The following is an 18,949-nucleotide window of genomic DNA, read 5'->3' as shown; positions in this document are numbered from 1 at the left end:
ATGTTTCCATTTTCAGAACGCTCCGATGTAGAAGAACGACAATTACTTGCAATCTGTGCGTCGCTCTATTAATGGTCCACCTACTTGTTCTATTTGGAATGGATAGCGAGCAATACGGCAAACATATGCCTCATGTATAAACATTCTTATTTTAAAATAATCGATGAGGCTTGGACTAATAAATCCGGAACGTTTTGGATTTCCTAAAATACAAAAGCATTTCGTTACATCCCTTTCCCGATTAGAAATGTGTAACTTACTCTGTTCAGGTATCACTAACAGCAGCCATTTTTAAAAATATGCAGTTCAGTATATTTTCATTTTCGGTTTTTTGAACGTGGCTGATGGTGTTTTTGATACCTTTGCCTTTGAGCAGTCGCTGTTACGCGCATTTCCCCCGATATAGGGATAAGAAGAAAAGTGTTTAACGATTGCTAATAAAATTCGGTGGCACCGAAACGTCCCTCTTTTAATTAGTTCAAGGTTGAGGACTGTTAATAATATTGTAGGCGATAAATATACTTTGACTATAGCCATTATGTTTCGCCGTTGCGACGACATTGCACCTGTTTTTGATCTCCTCCTTCATGTGGATGATGATGGAAGCCTACTTGCTGTATCAAATGATTGTCGTTGTTTTTACTGAGGTACTCAACATCAGAGTAGCGTGGTTCTACTTCCTAGGATATGGTGAGATTTTTTTTATTGTTCATATTAAAGCAAGTGGTGGCTCTATCATTGCCACCTGCAATATGAAAAGGCTCCTGTTATAAGAGATGACCATAAATCTATCCGATTCTTCAAAAATTACGAATTTTTTCGAGAGCGTGGTGCCATCTTTTAATGGCAAAGGAAGCTAAAATTCAAAATAGTTAAATGGTCGTCAGAGAGCCACTATAGAGTATTATAGTTAGACAACTTATTCTCTATTTAGTGGACTTTGACTTAAATTATATATCCCATGTAAAAATATTGTTTATAATAGTTGTAATTTATGTAAATTTACAATTTACAAACGATCCAAAAAACCTATAAGTACCGTCTTTTTGATTTCGACGCTAGCGATATCTATGGAACAAAGAGCTACTTCACGTACAGCTGACACTTACTTTAAGCCTTTTCACCGTTTTTTTTAGTAGTAGGAAACAACAAACTTCTGTTTACGAAAATAGCAATTCCAAATTCCCTGCCATAAAAACTATGTTTAGGTTTAAGAGCCTACTCGAGTTTTATGTTCTTATTGTTGATTTTACGCTTTCAATCCGTTTTAGGAATTCCGCTGATTATTACTGCCATATCAGTAGGTTCGCGACCTAGTCATTACCTGTCCAAAAGCAAATAGTGAGTATATATAAAGGTTCTTGTTTCAATAAATTTTACATGGGATGCGTCAAGTTATTCAATTTTTTTTACACATTAAATTGTGTGAATTTGGTAATTTTATCGCATTCGTTCACAATCTGTAATTCTAAACCTTTGATATTTCAAACGATTCATAAAAGTTCGGTTTATTTTGATACCTACGTGTAAAACCTCTCCATTGTATTATCAATTGTATTCATTTAATCATGATACGCTTATATACCGCAATTTGTGTTGCTTTTCAATCGTTATTTGTAACGTGAATGGTTTTTGAATTTTGGTGATAAATTACTTCTAAAAAATCCCAAAATAAAAATAATGTCAATTTAAGTAATAATAATAATAATAATAATAATAATAATAATAATTATAGTAATAATAATAATAATAATAGTAATAATAATAATAATAATCAGATAGGCTAATACCCAAGGCCCAAGTCATCTAGCGACTTTTATTGCCTTTTATTCAGGTGGTTGCGGGTAATTGCATAGAAGAGTGGTGGCAAGCCGTTCATGTCACGCGAGCAAACAGCTCCTTACACTTATTAATACCGTTAACCTCTACAATCTTTTAAAGTATGGGGAAACCAAAGAACTCTGAGGAAAGCCCCTTTAATCACTTACTTCCGATTCGAAAACCATTAATTTGACGAGATGCCATTAAATATTAAAATCGTGTTAGATTTCTTATTAACCCATGTATGGTACGATTTTGTTATTCTGCTATTTGCGAAATTTTCTAAGAACATTTATTTTAATAATTTGTTTGCTACTACATCGGGAATCCTAATTATAAATGAGTAACTTATATAATGCGTATTTGCAGTTGTTGGATTGATAACGATGAATACGGTGTGATTTGGAGTTTCTTGGGACCAGCGTATCTGATCATGTTTGTAAGAATATAAAAAGTTTTAATATTTTTTCCTATTTTAATGAAATTATGAATGATTAACTAGAAACTTTATTATTTCCTTACTCAATTTTAGGTTAACATTTGTGTTTTTGTGTGTGCTATGAAAGCCGCAGCAGAAGTTCAAAATAAAAAGAATTTTCACAACACTCAGGCACTAGCAGCGTAAGTGTTACTATGAAAATATAAAAGTAATCCAATAGTTATCTGTTTGTTCTTACCCTCGACCCTTCAAGAAGCTTGCAAGCTTAGGACATCGAGCGAGCACACGGTCTCTGGTAGCTTTGAGCAAGATTTGAAACCGAATTTAAATAATCTTAAACTCTATGGGAGAGCAATTTACATTTCATGTCCGATTCAAGGACAAAAACACTACTGGTAATAAAGCAATTCTGAAATAGCCCATGGTTTCCTGACATATAAAACTTTAAACTGTTTCACGGGTCAAGTTCGTTGGAAATATTGGATATATATATATATATTAGTATTAGCAGAAGCCTTTAATAAGAGAAGCCTCTAACTCGCCCAAAATCGTGAAACGTATCCTTTTCGAACTAGAGGTATTCGGAGGGATACAGATTTGTTAAGCCGATATGCGGCCAGAAAATATAGTCCTCTCGATATATTCATACCAACGGACTTCAGGTGTCAAATCCACAGTTAAATCACTTGAAATCACGTAAATTTAGAAGCTTTAATAACTTTAATCAATTACATATTGAAATAACTTGAAATCGTGAATCAGATGTAACATTGGAATGATTGGATAGCCTCTCGATTCATACGCGAGCATTAGCGGAGAAAACATTTGAAAAATGCAGAGGATTCTTTACATTTTAGCACGTAGAAGTCCCATAGGATTTTTCTGGGGATTTTAAATTTTGAGAGATGTGCCTCGTTTTGATTGAACTAGGTAATTTCTACATTATAAAACTTTTATTTTCTATCATAAATATACATACTAATGAAGGCGATATCTCCGTATAATTTCCTCGATACGCTTTGAAAAACCTTAAGCCTTGCCCGCCTTTTGCGTTTAAAGTTTTAAACCAAGGATGATCTATACCTCATTTCAGGTTTGCACAACCGACGCGACGTTTTGAAGAGCATACTCCTTTTTCCCTACAAAGTTCTTCTTTGCTCCGTGTCGAAAATCAGACTTTTCAATTTAGTTTAACGTTGTCAGTTTAGGGAGTTAGAGGCTTCTCTTATTATACGCTTCTGGATTTAGTTAGTGGTATTTTATTGCGTAAAATTAGCAACGTTTTCCTTCAGTTCAAAGAATACTTTCTTCAAATAATATTATTCATTGTGGGACGATTTCAGTCCCGACTCCTAGCCTACACACTGCGAGAGTGTCCCCACCAAACAAAACTACGGGGAACCTCTTTCGAGGCAAAACTAAATATCATCTACCAAAAGGGTTACACACTGTTTAGATTTTTACCTAATATTGGAGTTTGCGAAGTATACTTAAACATGGATCAGTTATTTCCCAGTGGTAGGAATATTTTAGACTTACATAAACATTGAAAACATCAATCTGAGAGTATCAAATGGGTTAAATAACAGTAGTAAATTAAATAGAAAAAAATTACCAAACTATAGAATTATGGGTTAAAATGATATTAAAACAAAAACTAAAATTGGAAGTACTTCCAGTTAAATAAAATTATCCTCATGCACTGGGTTAGACATACAGGGGTATTGACATGTATTATACTTTTATGATATTGGATATTATATTTAAATGATTTTGGAAACACAACACATGGGGGGGGGGGGGGAGCTTCAACAGAGCTTTGAAACAGAAAACAGAGAAATAACAAAGATTTATCAAACTTTGTCCTTGTCCAGGTTTTTTAGTGCATTATAGAACTAACTCGGGTCTCGTGAATGCTGCTTCGCGCTGGCGACGGGACTGAGGTAATATCGGTTCAGGGTAAAGGTAACATTTTATGTATACCGTCCGGCGCTTCAAGGCACAACTTGGATCGCAATCGCGGTTTCTTTTAGAAGGTTAAGCGCAGCTGTTAGTCCCGATAGAGATATTATTTTATATCCTGCGACATGTTAATCGCCATGGAGAAGAGTCGCTCTGCTAATCGACTCTTGAAGGTATCACGCAGAAATCGTCGACCCTCCGAAGAGCTACGACATCCTTTACTGATGTTAGTCTGGTAATGACTCTCTTATGAACTTTAACGATTACCACTGTATGGCCAAATCTCTTCTTCAGTATGGTGATGGCGCTTTCGTAAGACTTTTCGTTGAACGGAATCCCAGCCTAAGCCGCTGCCGCAACTCCCTCTAGGTACGACAGCACGTAACATAACTTGTTAGTTACGTTGAGCTCAGCGTCATGAATGGTGCTCTTAAAGTTACTCCAAAATCCTTGCCAATCCGTCTGATCTCCTCCGAAATACCTAATTTCTAGAGAAGGAAGTCGAACTTCCTTCCTTTCTTGACTGCGATGTTTGGCCTTTCCTACTGCTCCGTAATACTCACTGGAATCTGAATCTGCGTTATTGAACTCGTATGTACGCTGGATTGTTTACTCCTAAAACTCCTTACAGTTAATTTACTTTCCAGAATCATCCTCTCAGCTTTCCCTTCAAGAATTAGCATTCTGTCTCGATAGACCTGATTTACCTGGAACTCTAATGTGAAAGCTTCATCAGTATCTAGGGCTTCCTCTATCTCAGTGTCCAGCTTCAAGATTTCTTCTTTCCTGGAAGCCAAAGTTTTCAATATGTCTTGAAGAACTTCTTAGTCTGGAGCTGATTTTCCTAGTTCTTCTTCTATGAGATTAGGTTGTTTTGTCACCAAGATATTTGTACTACCACGCTTACGGATCTGATTCTTGCTCATCGCTATTATCGTCTCGATCGGCACTTGCACTTAGAATACTGCAATAAATCGCTTGATATTTCTACCGGGTTTTTTTCCCAATGTAAATACTTCTCAAGGCGGACTGAAAAACTCGTATGCACATTCGTGACGTAGTGCCTTAAACTAAATAATCTCTAGATACGACTATGAAGGACGACATAAGCAGACTTCTCTAAACTTTAAACCAAGAACATTTATTAACAATTAAACTATGTACATGATGATCAGAGAGCGCTAGTCCGAAAGAACCAAAAATTTAGAACAGCTTGAGCTATATATACGGATATCAAAAACCCTCAGAAGTGCAAATATTAGCAATATATATTTTTTTCTAACTCCTGTCTTTCAAAAAAACCAATCAGGGTAAATGCATACAGAATATATACACTACAACTTTACAACGTAAATCCTTAACAACACGTGCTTTAAGACATCCCGCCAACGCGGCAGAAAACATAAACGAGAGGGAAACACAATTACTTATAAACCATTCAATAAAAGAAGGAAGAGGAAAGCTTCGTACCTCCTATAGCAGTAGCGGCTTCGCAAACTTCACCCCCAGGGAGAGTCCAGGCCAAAGACTCTCCACTGAACCCAGGCGCAAAAACTCCCATCCGGCGACCAGCACCTTAGGTTCGAGCATCTAGTAGTCATCCCCAAGAGTTTAGGCCTTCCATAAATGTTTTTATAGTATGGAGAAATAGAGAAATATTTTAAGATTTCAATTGAAGATTTTAAATATAAAACGATTTTGGAACTATTTTTGGCGCTACAGTTGCCAAAGACAGTGCGCGTAGTGACGTAATATAAGAGTAAATGGTATTCCACTACGTAAAAGAATGGCTACAAACGTGAAAAAATTGACATCTATCTAATTCCATTGCAGGACTTCAGTCCGGGTGTATTAGAGTTGGGTTCACTGTTGTTATAATTTGACTACTCTATTTTTATTAAACCTCCACAGTGGTCTTCTAAATTTGAGGGGTTTGAACCTCTAACTTCCATAAAAACGCTGTTTTCAGGAACATCGTATATATACGATGTTCCTTCAAACTAAAGTACACATAAATATATACATATATGTATATATTTATGTGTATTTTAGTTATATTTTGAAGTTGTGATTGCTTAGAAAAAAAAAATAATATTAAATTTTTGATTTTAGTTCTTGGTTGAAGAGGTCGTTTTCAATAACGTGCCTGCTGGGAATCACGTGGACGCTCGGAGTGTTTCAAGAGTATGAGCCAAAAGTGTTTCCCTACATCTTTACCATATTTAACGGATTGCAGGTAATTGAGGTTCTTGCTTTAAATTTAAATATTTGTACCATTCATATATTGTTTCTTTCAGGGAGTTTTCATATTTATTTTTCACGTGGCGTTAAATGAGAAAGCACGGAGTACAATACTTAAGTACTATAAACAGCACAAATCATCGCACGTCGGAACGGTGAGTTTATTTGGAAATCTACTGCAAAGAAAGGTATTGAGGGCGGAAAGTGAGTTGCACTAAAATGCGGCTCAATGACAGGGTTTAAAAAACAAGAATATATTTCATTATACTTAGGGATAATGGTAAATTATGTACACGTTCTGCGGGCACATGTTTCATTTTTGTCACCTGAACCAATGAGGGGAGGAAAAATGTTACTGGGGTGTACTTCAAACGCGTCGAGCGTGAAGGGAATTCGGAGTGGCAATAAAAATTGTCTCAACATAGTCATTCCCTGAGGTACCCCCTGGATGTATGTTAGATTTCCTTATCAGAGCTTCCACATTTGATATCTAAAATTTCCCTTTTGCAATAATTTCATTACACGAAAAATCCCTTTTTTCCCTTTTTTGACTTGGAAATTTCCATTTTTATCTCTCGCTATATTTTGGAGCTTTTAATACTAATTTATATAAATATTCAGTTTAATTCAGAAAATAATTCCAAATATAGGGTTTTATTTATTACAAAATTGCTTACGATTGAAAAATTTTGGTCAAATATAAAAGTAGCAAATGGATATTTAGATCATGACATCCGTTACTATAATAATGTCCATCATTTCTCTTTTCAGTCGACTGTCGGTGACAAAAATCGAATTCGGGCATTAACTGGAGGTTCGTTTTTATCATCTAACCTCAGGACTGGGTTCACTAAATCCACGAGAGAAGGGTCGTTGGGATCGTCGCTGTCCAGTAATAAAAGAACTTCGAACTCGTCCTTGGAAAGTCAACTTAGTTCCAAAGTTCAATATTACACCTAGCGAATCCATTCCCTCTATCGGTTGGTGAGACCTCTTCTAGCATTTTTATTGCAATTTCTTTTTAGATAACATACTAGATCGATAATTCACTCTCGCCATTAGTAAATGACTATCGAGTTTATTTTCTTCTAATATAAGTTAATGGTAATTTTAAAATATCTGGGTATTCATCGCACTTTCGACATTTTTTTAAGTTCATTCACGGAAGGAAAGAAAAGTGACATAAATATTTTTTCTATTCTAAAATAAATAAACTTTTTAATGAAAAGGATCGCATTTAAATAGATTTTAATATATACACACAAACTTTGATGAAAAAAATTGTAATTGTGACCATTTTGTTAAATTAAATTTTTTTATTATTTCCTTCTTTCAATTTGGTTTTGGTTATTTTAACTATTTAGGATACGTAGGACCTAAAGTTGAACAATTTTACTACTACTAGTTTTGTATTTTACAGAAATTACCATAAACGAGCGTATTTTTCATGACATGACATTGTTATTTATTGAATTATTGTATATATTATTCATCTTTATTGTCATTTTCTACTACTAACCGGGAAAGGGAAAAACGCTACGCCTTGTTGATTTGATTTATCTAAGAATGCAAGTGCATTCAAAATGACCGTTCAAGGACGTAAAAATTGTAATCTTCAAGGATAAATCTAACGATAAGTTTATCGGAATGGCGTATTTTAACACCATTCTCACGTTGATGGAATGCACCATTTTCAACGCTTTATTCCCATCTCTTATAAAGGCGAAAGGTTTCCACCACTGTCCCTGGTAAAAAATTCTACACAGACTCGATATTGCTGATTAGGTATTGGTTTATTGGTATGTTCTTAACGTACATAACCATTTCGTTGGAATAAATGAAATAAGGTATCATTTTTATTCCCAAGCAACTATCATCATTATCTAAATGCAAAGAATAGGAAAACTTGAGTATTTTATTCAGTTGTTATTTCTAATGCTGTAGAAATATTGCATTTTTATTTAACGAAAGGAATGCGCTGAATACAGTTATAGATTTAGGGCATATATTACAATATTAATTTCTTAATTTACGGCTGCGTAAATAAATAATGAATAATTGATTTCGATAATAAATTAACTAGATCGACAAAAACCAGTCCTGGGGTTGATCAACGACTAGAATTTACAAGTATTGTAACGAAAACGCACTATTGAATACTCAGCTACTTTCAGTTAAATAAATACACTGCTATAGTACTTTGTCAACGTAAGAACAGTGTAGAGTCGCGAATGGTATGAGAACACAATTTGATTTGTTGAAGTTCAAAAAATCTAAAACACGCCTCAAAATATCGATTCGGTTTCCATCTTAAAATTGTTCTAAAACCGACGGCTACGGATGCCATTGAGGCAGCTCTTACTTTTGTAATAAAATCTTTCGCAATTTCACATAAGCAATTGGGAATTATACACAGAAAAAACAGAGTTTAGATTTTCAAAATCAACCCCCCCACCTAAGATAAACACCAGCTAAACGCCTGTTAAACACTATCAACCCCAAGGGTTTAGAAATTACAAAGGTGACGTTGAAACCGCCACCAGGGGTTTAGAAATAAAACTTGTAGGGTGGTTCACTTAAGGCGGTAGCAAGTTGTGTTCAACTGTTACTTAACTTCGATGTTCAATCATATCAGACTGAGCAGGACACGATTCATCTGCGCCATACTTTCCTGAGCGAATAAGACATTGGAGAATTAGAATGTCCGGGTTACAATGCGAAAGAGCGTGAGTGTAGGAATTAGTTTAATTCGATGGAAACTATTTTTGATACTATTATGTTTTTTTTTTGGTGTTTAGATAACAGTGGAGTCATAGCTCAAGGAGATATTAAAATTTGTCAATTCTGTAGTTTTTGTACGAGATCTGGAGAAACGAAAGAAGGACCTGTATTAAAAAGTCTTCAGTGAATTTTGAAGAAGACTGGATTGAACTCCCTCACTTATTTCACCCGAAATTTTTAAATATGTTTTGAAGCGGTCTGCTTCTGTAACAAAATTAGAATTATTTATTTGTATAGCTTGAACTTAATGATCTACACGCCAAATTTTGTTTCTATGAAAACTTCATCAAACTTAAGTCAATTGTGGAAAAAGAAATTTCTATGGTATGCATCTTTTATTTCAAGAAAATATTTTTCGAATGTATAAACCAAATTATACTCTTGTAAAAATTTTGGCTGTCCTTTGGAAAGAGATAGCTAAGGACATTTATTAAAATTATGATTTGGCAATACACAATAATTTCCAAATAATGGGTTTACCAAGAAAATGTTTTAGAATTTATCATGGTAAAACAAATTTTCGGGAGCGTAATACCTAATTAACTTAAAATTCATTAAATTAAGCCGTCTGATTTGTTTTATCATATGTATCCTAAAAATAATTTTCACGGATGACCGGAATTAAATAATAAAATTGAAAACCTCATTTAATTTCAGTTTTAATTTTTGGCGTTTTGCTTATTTCCCATGGGACAGCTAGCCGACTTGTAAAAATATCTGTGCAGTCCAATGTTTATTGTATCAAGGAAGCTAAAATTGAAAACAGCCAAATGATAACGTCGTCAGAGATCCATTGTAGAGTATTATAGTTAGACAATTTATACTCTATTATTATATATCCCATGTAAAAATATTGTTTAAAATTACTTTAATATATGTTATAGACCAATTTCAATAAACGATATAATAAACATTTGTAAATTAATTTAAATAACCGTGATACGGTAAATAACGCGGTAATTTACCGCGTTATTTACCGATTTCTAAAATAACGGTAAATTCGTATCCCCTACGCGAGCTGCTTGAAGTAGAAATTCACCTGACTTTTCCATTTGTACTAAATCAATATTTGGTGTCGAAACTCAAGTGCGTTTGGCATTTTTTTCCCCATATTTAATTTAAAATGTCTGACTTCAATCTGAGGAAGAATTTAGAAATATTGAAAACTATAATATACAAAATTAGTGGTAGAAAACCCTATTACGAGATACTGGTACTTAATTATAGATTTAAATATGTACGGTGTTAAAGAAATATGCTTGTTTTCGAACAAAGGAATCATTTCCCAAGTTGAGGACACGCCAGTGGGGTTTTCCCTTGAGTCCTATTCCGAACAATTAATTTACTCTTAATGAAATGAATTAGTGGTATCTACCATACTGTTATAGACTTAGCCCAAACAAAATATTTCTAAGTATCTTTATTTATATTTCCATGCTGTATGAATAACTAATTATAATTAAATATAGTGGCTGTTTTCATATTAATATCTTTCTTCTATTGCCGATCGATCAACGAGGTTAATTTAGCTTACTTGGCTGCGAAAATGGGTTACACTATCCACAGACAACTTTTGCGAATACCGGCCTCTTGATTGTTCTTCTGTACTGGAGGCCGTAGAGACGTCTGTAACAAGTTATCTTTAGTATAAACTATTTTAAAACAAATGTAACAAAGAATTATTATGAATAATCTTGCAAAATCTCCAATCCAATGATTAATTAACCAGAATCAAAAACGTCATCTGCACTAGAGACGACCCGAGGTGTTACACACCGATTTCGTTCAAACTCGGGGGATTTTTGGTAGACCTCCATGTAACTTGAAAAATCCTAAAGGGAATTTATTCAATGGGCAACGGTTTTACTATGGCAACGAAAAATGTTTTTTTTTGTTTGTTTTTTTTTTAACAACATAAAATACAAATTTTCCCATTGAAAATAACATGGGATTTGGACCGATTCCAAGGGTCCCCCCTTTCGGTACAGGGGTTTATAAATCCGATAATCCATGTGAAAGAGTGTAAAAAATTGAAAAGTTTTAAAATACCAAAATAATTTAAAAATTTAAAAATTCACGAAAAAATCAAAATTGATCACATTTTGATTAATTTGAACCAAATGGATGAAAATGATCCGATATGGCTTAAATAGGAAAAATTTTAATTTTATGTTGTCAAAAACATTTTTCGTTGCCATGGCAAAACCGTTACCCATTGAACATATTCCCTTTAGGATTTTTCAAGTTGCATGAACGTCTACAAATCCCCCTAGTTTGAACGAAATCGGTGTGTAACACCTCGGGTCGTCTCCTTGTAAGCGTTTCATGAGTTCAATAATCTTAAGCAAACCCGATCACATCATTGAATAATTTCGAACACTATTTTATCATTTCAATTAAAAGTTTATCACTTGAGCCACGATTTCACTAATTTAATCAAGATTTAAAATGACCGTCATTTAAAACAGGATTTCATTTTATACCTTTCTCGGGCTCTATCTCTTAGCATTTCATTCTTAATATTATAAGAGTTGATTAAAATTTGAAGCCATCGCTTGTTCCAAAATGGAGTTTCCGGAAATGGTATCAACAGGTTACGATCAATATTTCAAATACCGGTAAGTCAAAGTCACTTGGAATCGATTGTCTATATCGTGGGTAGCAGATCATATTCAGCAATATAGTTAACCTTAAAGAGGTTATATTCAAGAAAGGATTAGCTGCGGTCGGTGTTTGAGAATTAATAGATCTACAAAGTGTTATAAAAGATGGCAGACAATTTGCGTTTTTCCTTTTTAATTTTGTCATTTAGGCCACATATTGTAGAGCAATTACGTCAGATGGTTCGAATCAGTAGCGGACTTGAAATTAGTTTATTTGCGCGCCCACTCGCATCTGGTCGGATAACCAACCCAGCTGCTTCATACCAACACACTTAACCACATAGGCTTTTAGTAGTTGTTTAATGACGGACTCCTCGCAAGCTCCAAATGCGCAGTTCAAGCAAAATTAATACGATAATTCAGCGAATATTGCTAAGGATCCAGAAATATATTACAATTGCTATACTCTTAAATTATTTAAAAGTGTAGCTAAAATAATTTTTAACCTTTTTTAGTTTTTCGAAACCATATAATTTTAATATTGGAACGATAGAGGTAAATACCTTTAGTATTTTGCCTTGGCCATAAGAGGTTTTTTCTATAAGCTATATATTTAAATATTTTGGACTGAAGTTATTATTTACGCATGTGCATAGGAAACTTGGATGATGAAAAGTCAGAGCTTTAAATATGAATATACTAAGGCATTCTTCGAACCAGCACTTAATGTTATGTAAGCTTCTAGATATAATAATTATTCATTCAAAGGAACATTAATAAACTTTTTTCTTTTGTGATGCGTTGGTAACTTGTTGCGTGTGTCAAATTCTGGGACAAATATTAAAGAATAAACTTTGAAGATCACAAAATATCTTATACGGAAATAATGGAATTAAGAACACACCCAGAGCAATTTTTCGTGAGTATATCTCAAATATCAATAAAACATTGAGGATCCTTTTTTTTTATTAAAACGGTTTTCACTCTTGGGAAAATGTTTGAACGTCTATTTCCCCATGAAGTTTCCCATTGGAATTGTATTTTAAAAATATACATTCAATCGGAATAAAAATTGATTCAAATAAATTACATTTCAACCTGATTCAAACAGGAATCCATACCTCTACTTGGAATGCTTATCGTGGCAAATTTTTCTTTGACGTCACTATGTTAACTTAAGAAACAACAACGTGAGAGGGGAGCCCGCGCAGAGGCGATTTTTTTTATCGTAGGCGAGACCAAAGCCATCCGAGTGATCTTACCATACGCGAAACGGCAGGATACGTTTTCCAAGTAGAGCTATCGATTCCTGATTCAAATCAATTTCATTCCAGCATGATTTAAATCAATTTGATTCGAAACTGATTCAAATCAATTTGATTCGAAACTGATTCAAATCAATTTGATTCGAAACTGATTCAAATCAATTTGATTCGAAACTGATTCAAATCAATTTGATTCGAAACTGATTCAAATCAATTTGATTCGAAACTGATTCAAAACTGATTCAAATCAATTTGATTCGAAACTGATTCAAATCAATTTGATTCGAAACTGATTCAAATCAATTTCATTCCAGCAGGATTTAAATCAATTTCATTTCAACCTGATTCAAATGAATTTCATTTCAACCTGATTCAAATGAATTTCATTTCAACCTGATTCAAATCAATTTCATTTCAACCTGACTCAAATCAATTTCATTTCAACCTGATTCAAATTAATTTCATTTCAACATGATTCAAATCAATTTCATTTAAACCTAATTCAAATCAATTTCATTTCAACCTGATTCAAATCAATTTCATTTAAATCTGATTCAAATCAATTTCATTTCATTCTGATTCAAATCAATTTCATTTAAATCTGATTCAAATCAATTTCATTTCAACATGATTCAAATCAATTTCATTTCAACCTGATTCAAATCAATTTCATTTCAACCTGATTCAAATCAATTTCATTTCAACCTAGCTGATTCAAATCAATTTCATTTCAACCTAGCTGATTCAAATCAATTTCATTTCAACCTGATTCAAATCAATTTTATTTCAACCTGATTCAAATCAATTTCATTTCAACCTAGCTGATTCAAATCAATTTCATTTCAACCTGATTCAAATCAATTTCCTTTCAACCTGATTCAAATCAATTTCATATCAACCTGATTCAAATCAATTTCATTTCAACCTGATTCAAATCAATTTCATTTCAACCTAGCTGATTCAAATCAATTTCATTTCAACCTGATTCAAATCAATTTTATTTCAACCTGATTCAAATCAATTTCATTTCAACCTAGCTGATTCAAATCAATTTCATTTCAACCTGATTCAAATCAATTTCATTTCAACCTGATTCAAATCAATTTCATTTCAACCTGATTCAAATCAATTTCCTTTCAACCTGATTCAAATCAATTTCATTTCAACCTGATTCAAATCAATTTCATTTCAACCTGATTCAAATCAATTTCATTTCAACCTGATTCAAATCAATTTCATTTCAACCTGATTCAAATCAATTTCATTAAAACCTGATTCATATCAATTTCATTTCAACCTTATTTAAAAATATTTCAGTCCCATCAGATTAAAGTTTATTCTTTTTTATTTAAATTCAAGTAGATAAAATCATTTTTCTCAACACAACCGGTTTAAAATTGTGTTTCAAAATATTTAATCCAACTCAAATAGATGCAAAAGGATATCTGGCTTGTTTCCCCCTTCGTTCGTACGGGAATAACGTATTTATCTTAATTTACCATCCACGGGATGCAAAGGGTAACGCTTTACTAAATACTATCTCCACTGATTCACAAGACTCATTTCTGGGTTGGATCGAAACGAAACGTTGACAACAGTTGAACGCAAAAAAATTATTTGGCTTCAATATATAAATTTTAACTATTATGTCAACCAAATATAGCATAGTTTGTCGAAGTACAGCTCGTTTTACAATGAATGATACTTTTTGCCTTAATGGTTGGAGTTTTTTTTTAAATAACAATCATCATCAGTAACTAGACTAAAACCTAACGAACCACCATCGGCCAAAGTCAGCGTAGTGATTTTTAATTCCATTGTATCAGTACTTTTTCCATTTGATGGAACTACTTCAAATTATTTGATTCATTTTGATTAATTATTATGTTCGTTAAATGCTGATTTTAGTGGAATCAAATTTGTCCAGTTTGGTTTAGAAATCTGAAGTTGTTTTATCGATTTTGATATTGAAAAGCTCAATATTCAATTCTCCAAAAGTTTTTGTTGAATGATTGTTAATGTTAGTTCACTAAGCTTTAAATAAACTACTTTTCTATCCTAAGAAAAGTAAGAATAATTGCTAGAGTTAATTTTATACAATCATAATTTCTTACAACGGGCTGTTTTCTTCTCAGGATAAGCATGAAATCATGTTTCCATGCGAACTGGCCGAATTTCATTATCTTCCATTTCATATTCCTTCTGGAGTATTTGATAGTGCTGATACAGTCATTATTTCGTCTCCACCCAAAAAGGAAGTGTCCAACACTTTGACTCTTTTGAACATGGATCTTGAGGTAATATTTCAAGCCCATTCATTGAAATATATTCATATTTATTTTCACATATATTTATGTAGCATAATAGGAATACGACCACAAGATATAAATACTCAGCTAGTAATTGACTTATTTCCTAATTTTGCAATTGATTAGGTTATTTTTGAAATTTTGAATTTATAATATTACTTATTTGATGATTTGGTATAAGTAGTAAAGCTTATATCTCACATATTATTAAATTACTTGTTTTAAGCATGTAGATCATGTTTAATATTTTAGCAAAATAAAACTAATAATTAGTTTAGAAAATTAGTTTTAAGCACTCGAGGAATATATCATTTTAATCCAATTTGGTATTAAGTGTGACGCTGCGTTATAGTTTACAGTTTTCAAAACCTTACAGCTAGGAGCAACAAACACAAGAAGAACGCAGCTACATGTAGCCTTTAAACACGCTAACGAAGGGTTGTGTACGAATTTCATTGGACGAGCGTCACGAGCCTTTACGCTGAACGTTTTACGGGCGGGGGAAGAAGACAATTTCCAAATTTTCCCCTTCCGACGGCAGCAGGCGCTAAAGCGTCGAGCCAATGAAAAACGTACACAAGAAAATCCACGACTTTTGACGGGTTGCGTTCTCCTTGTGTGGGGTGTTGTGTTTGTTGCTCCTAGCTTACAGTGTGTAAATTAGTTTCATAAAACAATATAAATCGAAGCTTTGGGATGAATAAGCGGTTTACAAATGATCCCGAACTGTGCAAATTAAGGTTCGCTCTGAGCTGATCTGACTTCTTTAACGGATACCGGATCGACTTCAACCCAACCTAAATGACCATCTGTTGTGAAATCAGGCTTTAGAACATCAGCGTGTTGCAATTTAAGTACTTGAAAGTGACAATAAGGTGCCGTCACACATTCTTTCAAAGCAATATTAAGCGGCTTATTGCGCTTTAGCGGGTTAACGGAAAACACATCACTAGCCATACTAATTTAAAAACAACTAAATCCTTCTCAATTCCATGCAGGCTATAAAAATAATCTGATGTTGTATCAGTGTGTATTTATTATTTTCAATTTAGGTGAAGATCATGATATGCATAAGCATCATTTCCGTGTCATCGTTACTCATGCTGGTCTCGACTCTGTTGGGGAAAAAGAGAATTATATTCAGAGCAATCTTTCACATGATTTGGGACACGACGTGGTTGTTTTGCTTCGAACGTAAGTTAAACTGTTTAACTTGACAACATCGCGTTAAATATAGGATGCCTCGCTTGGTAATTACAAAATAGAGTTCCCACCAGATGCTCGCAGTACTAAAGAGAAATACAGAGTTGTTAGTTCTGTTATTACAAAAATATTCTTTCCAATAACCAAAAATTATATTACAATTGATTATTTTTACACGTGCATAAATATTTAAAATGCTTAAATTAATTCCATAATTGGTACACTGCCTTCTATAATACTAGGCCTAGAAGTGAGAAAAAATGGGGGTGGCGGTAACGATTTTTAAATATCCGATAGAGGTCGCTTTTTTGGGTAGGGAATGTGCGGGAAATTCAAACGTAAGCGAAAAATTTAAATATTAATAGCGAAAATACACTTTAATAATGTCAACATTCAATTTATAGGACAAATAATGAAATAGATTTAGTATAAAAAATTAATTAAAAATAAGCTCGGATCTTCTACAGGTTTATTACATAAAAAAACATTTATTGTTCTGAAGCCACCAGTGACAGGAGACTGCTGATTGGCCGCAGCCGTTTAACCTTTTTACCCCAAACCAAAAAAACCCAAGAGAGCAACATCTAGCGCGAAAATCATGTCAGTTTGAAAATGTCACTTAAAAAATCGACGTAGCTACCATTTCTAGGCCTAGTATTATAGAAGGCAGTGATTGGTAATAAGTCTCTATATAAGTCATTAGATCTATAAGGTTAGATCTTTATAAAAAGGGTGACTCGTCGAATTTTAATTCGTGCCTTGTTCAACTTGTTAAAATGTTCCACGCGTTCTCTAATATTTTAGGGTAAAAGGCTCGCGCATTTTTTTATTTCAGAGACCACCCTCGAAATCGCTCGAGCCCATTTACGCTAAAATATTAGACGCGCGCGTGGACCTTAAACAAGTTGAATAAGACATAAATAGAGTTTATACTAGCGTCTATTGGCTATCAAAGTGAAACGTCACTAATACGTAACGAGTGACCCGCCAGATACATGAAAACAAGGTAAATGTTACATGTACTTCATAGAAAGGCCAATTCGTTGAATAATTATTTGTTAAAACAAAATACTTTTTGCTACTTTACTTTACCGTAAAGAAACCACTAATTAATTATTTAAAAACAGCTTAATTTACTTGATACATTCCTGAACATGAGCAAGAGATCCAGCTTACAAGTGAAACAATTTGTTTATCTAAAACGTAATTTAGAAAATCGTTTCATTACAGCGTTTCCAAATGTGTTAAACAAACTTTCATCGAGGTTGATCATGTCTCTTTGGCTGCTCAGCGTATTGTTCATAGGTACGCTGTTGGGATGTTCGTTGAAATCGGAGTTTACTATTGAAACGTACTCTTTCATCGACACTTTGAATTACCTTAAAAACCACAAAGAAATGAAACCACTTATGTTAGAAGAAAGTTTTTCTTACATGGAGCTAAAGAGAAAGGTATTCTAAGAGCAAAGATGCTTCTATACATTTATTTTTAAAAAAAAATAATTTTTTTCAGGCACTTGTGGACTTGGAATCCAAAACATATTTGGATTCACTGAATAACGAAAACTTTTGCTCTTTAATGGAACTTTTAGTGTTAGATGGTTATAATTCCGTTCTAAATGGTGAAAAGGCCTTGATCATCAACCAACTGTTTTTGACTTGGTTGTTAGGCGAAGTTTTAAAGGGAGACGGAGTTAAGAAACAACTGGTCGACGAATACGGAGGTTTTTACTTTTCCAAAAAAGTCTTTAAAACCGATTACCTGGTTTTACCAGTAAACAAAACTTTCACTTCACAAAACATCCACTTGAAAGATTTCTTTGCCCTTGGGTATATACTATTTTGTGTTTTACAATATTCTTAGCCATAAATAAGAAATTTAAAAGTCGTTATTTTGAAGGTCGAGGTCGCCATTTGCAAAAGATCCTCCAATTTGGCATCCCTTCCGTAAGAAAATATCTAGATTTTATGTCGAAAGTTTTGGTCCTGCCACTTTTCGCTAACGGTATTATCAGAAATACATGAACCGAAATTATCAGCGTCCTATTCCTCTAACACGGGAGGCAAGTTCCCCGTTTCGAAAAGAGAACCTCCTCACTCCCGCGGCGAAGGTTTGAATACGCTACCTGGCTACGGTCGAGCGAAACTTTCTCGAAAAACAAATTAATAAATAAAATATTATGCTGGGGAAAATTACAATTGCGTCATGTGTCAGTGAAAGAAAAGCTGTGACTATTAGAAGAAACGTTCAAGGAAAGAATAGCTCAAACAAATATCATCGTGATCAGTTGCTATTAATTAATGAAGCCCAGTTAATGACTTATAA

The 18,949-nt window shown here is 33.6% G+C and overlaps 1 protein-coding gene across 1 annotated transcript in view; it reads left to right on the top strand.

Moving 5' to 3' along the window:
• The window catches only part of LOC149956186 (adhesion G protein-coupled receptor L3-like), a 43,100-nt gene extending 35,349 nt beyond the window's left edge, over positions 1-7,751 (top strand). The window contains exons 12-19 of the mRNA XM_090164660.1: positions 17-134; positions 534-690; positions 1,272-1,341; positions 2,191-2,260; positions 2,354-2,442; positions 6,335-6,458; positions 6,520-6,618; positions 7,235-7,751. Of these exons, the coding sequence (XP_090020786.1) occupies positions 17-134; positions 534-690; positions 1,272-1,341; positions 2,191-2,260; positions 2,354-2,442; positions 6,335-6,458; positions 6,520-6,618; positions 7,235-7,423 (916 nt within the window). The 3' untranslated portion in view covers positions 7,424-7,751. The remainder of the gene's footprint in view (positions 1-16; positions 135-533; positions 691-1,271; positions 1,342-2,190; positions 2,261-2,353; positions 2,443-6,334; positions 6,459-6,519; positions 6,619-7,234) is intronic.
• The last annotated feature ends 11,198 nt before the right edge of the window (positions 7,752-18,949 follow it).

This window comes from Leiobunum rupestre, chromosome 2, assembly GCF_980474605.1.
Source record: "Leiobunum rupestre chromosome 2, qqLeiRupe1.1.hap1, whole genome shotgun sequence".
Classification (NCBI taxonomy): Eukaryota; Metazoa; Arthropoda; class Arachnida; order Opiliones; family Sclerosomatidae; genus Leiobunum; species Leiobunum rupestre.
The sequence above is the reverse complement of the archived record's forward strand: the minus strand, read 5'-3'. Positions and strand labels throughout refer to the sequence as shown.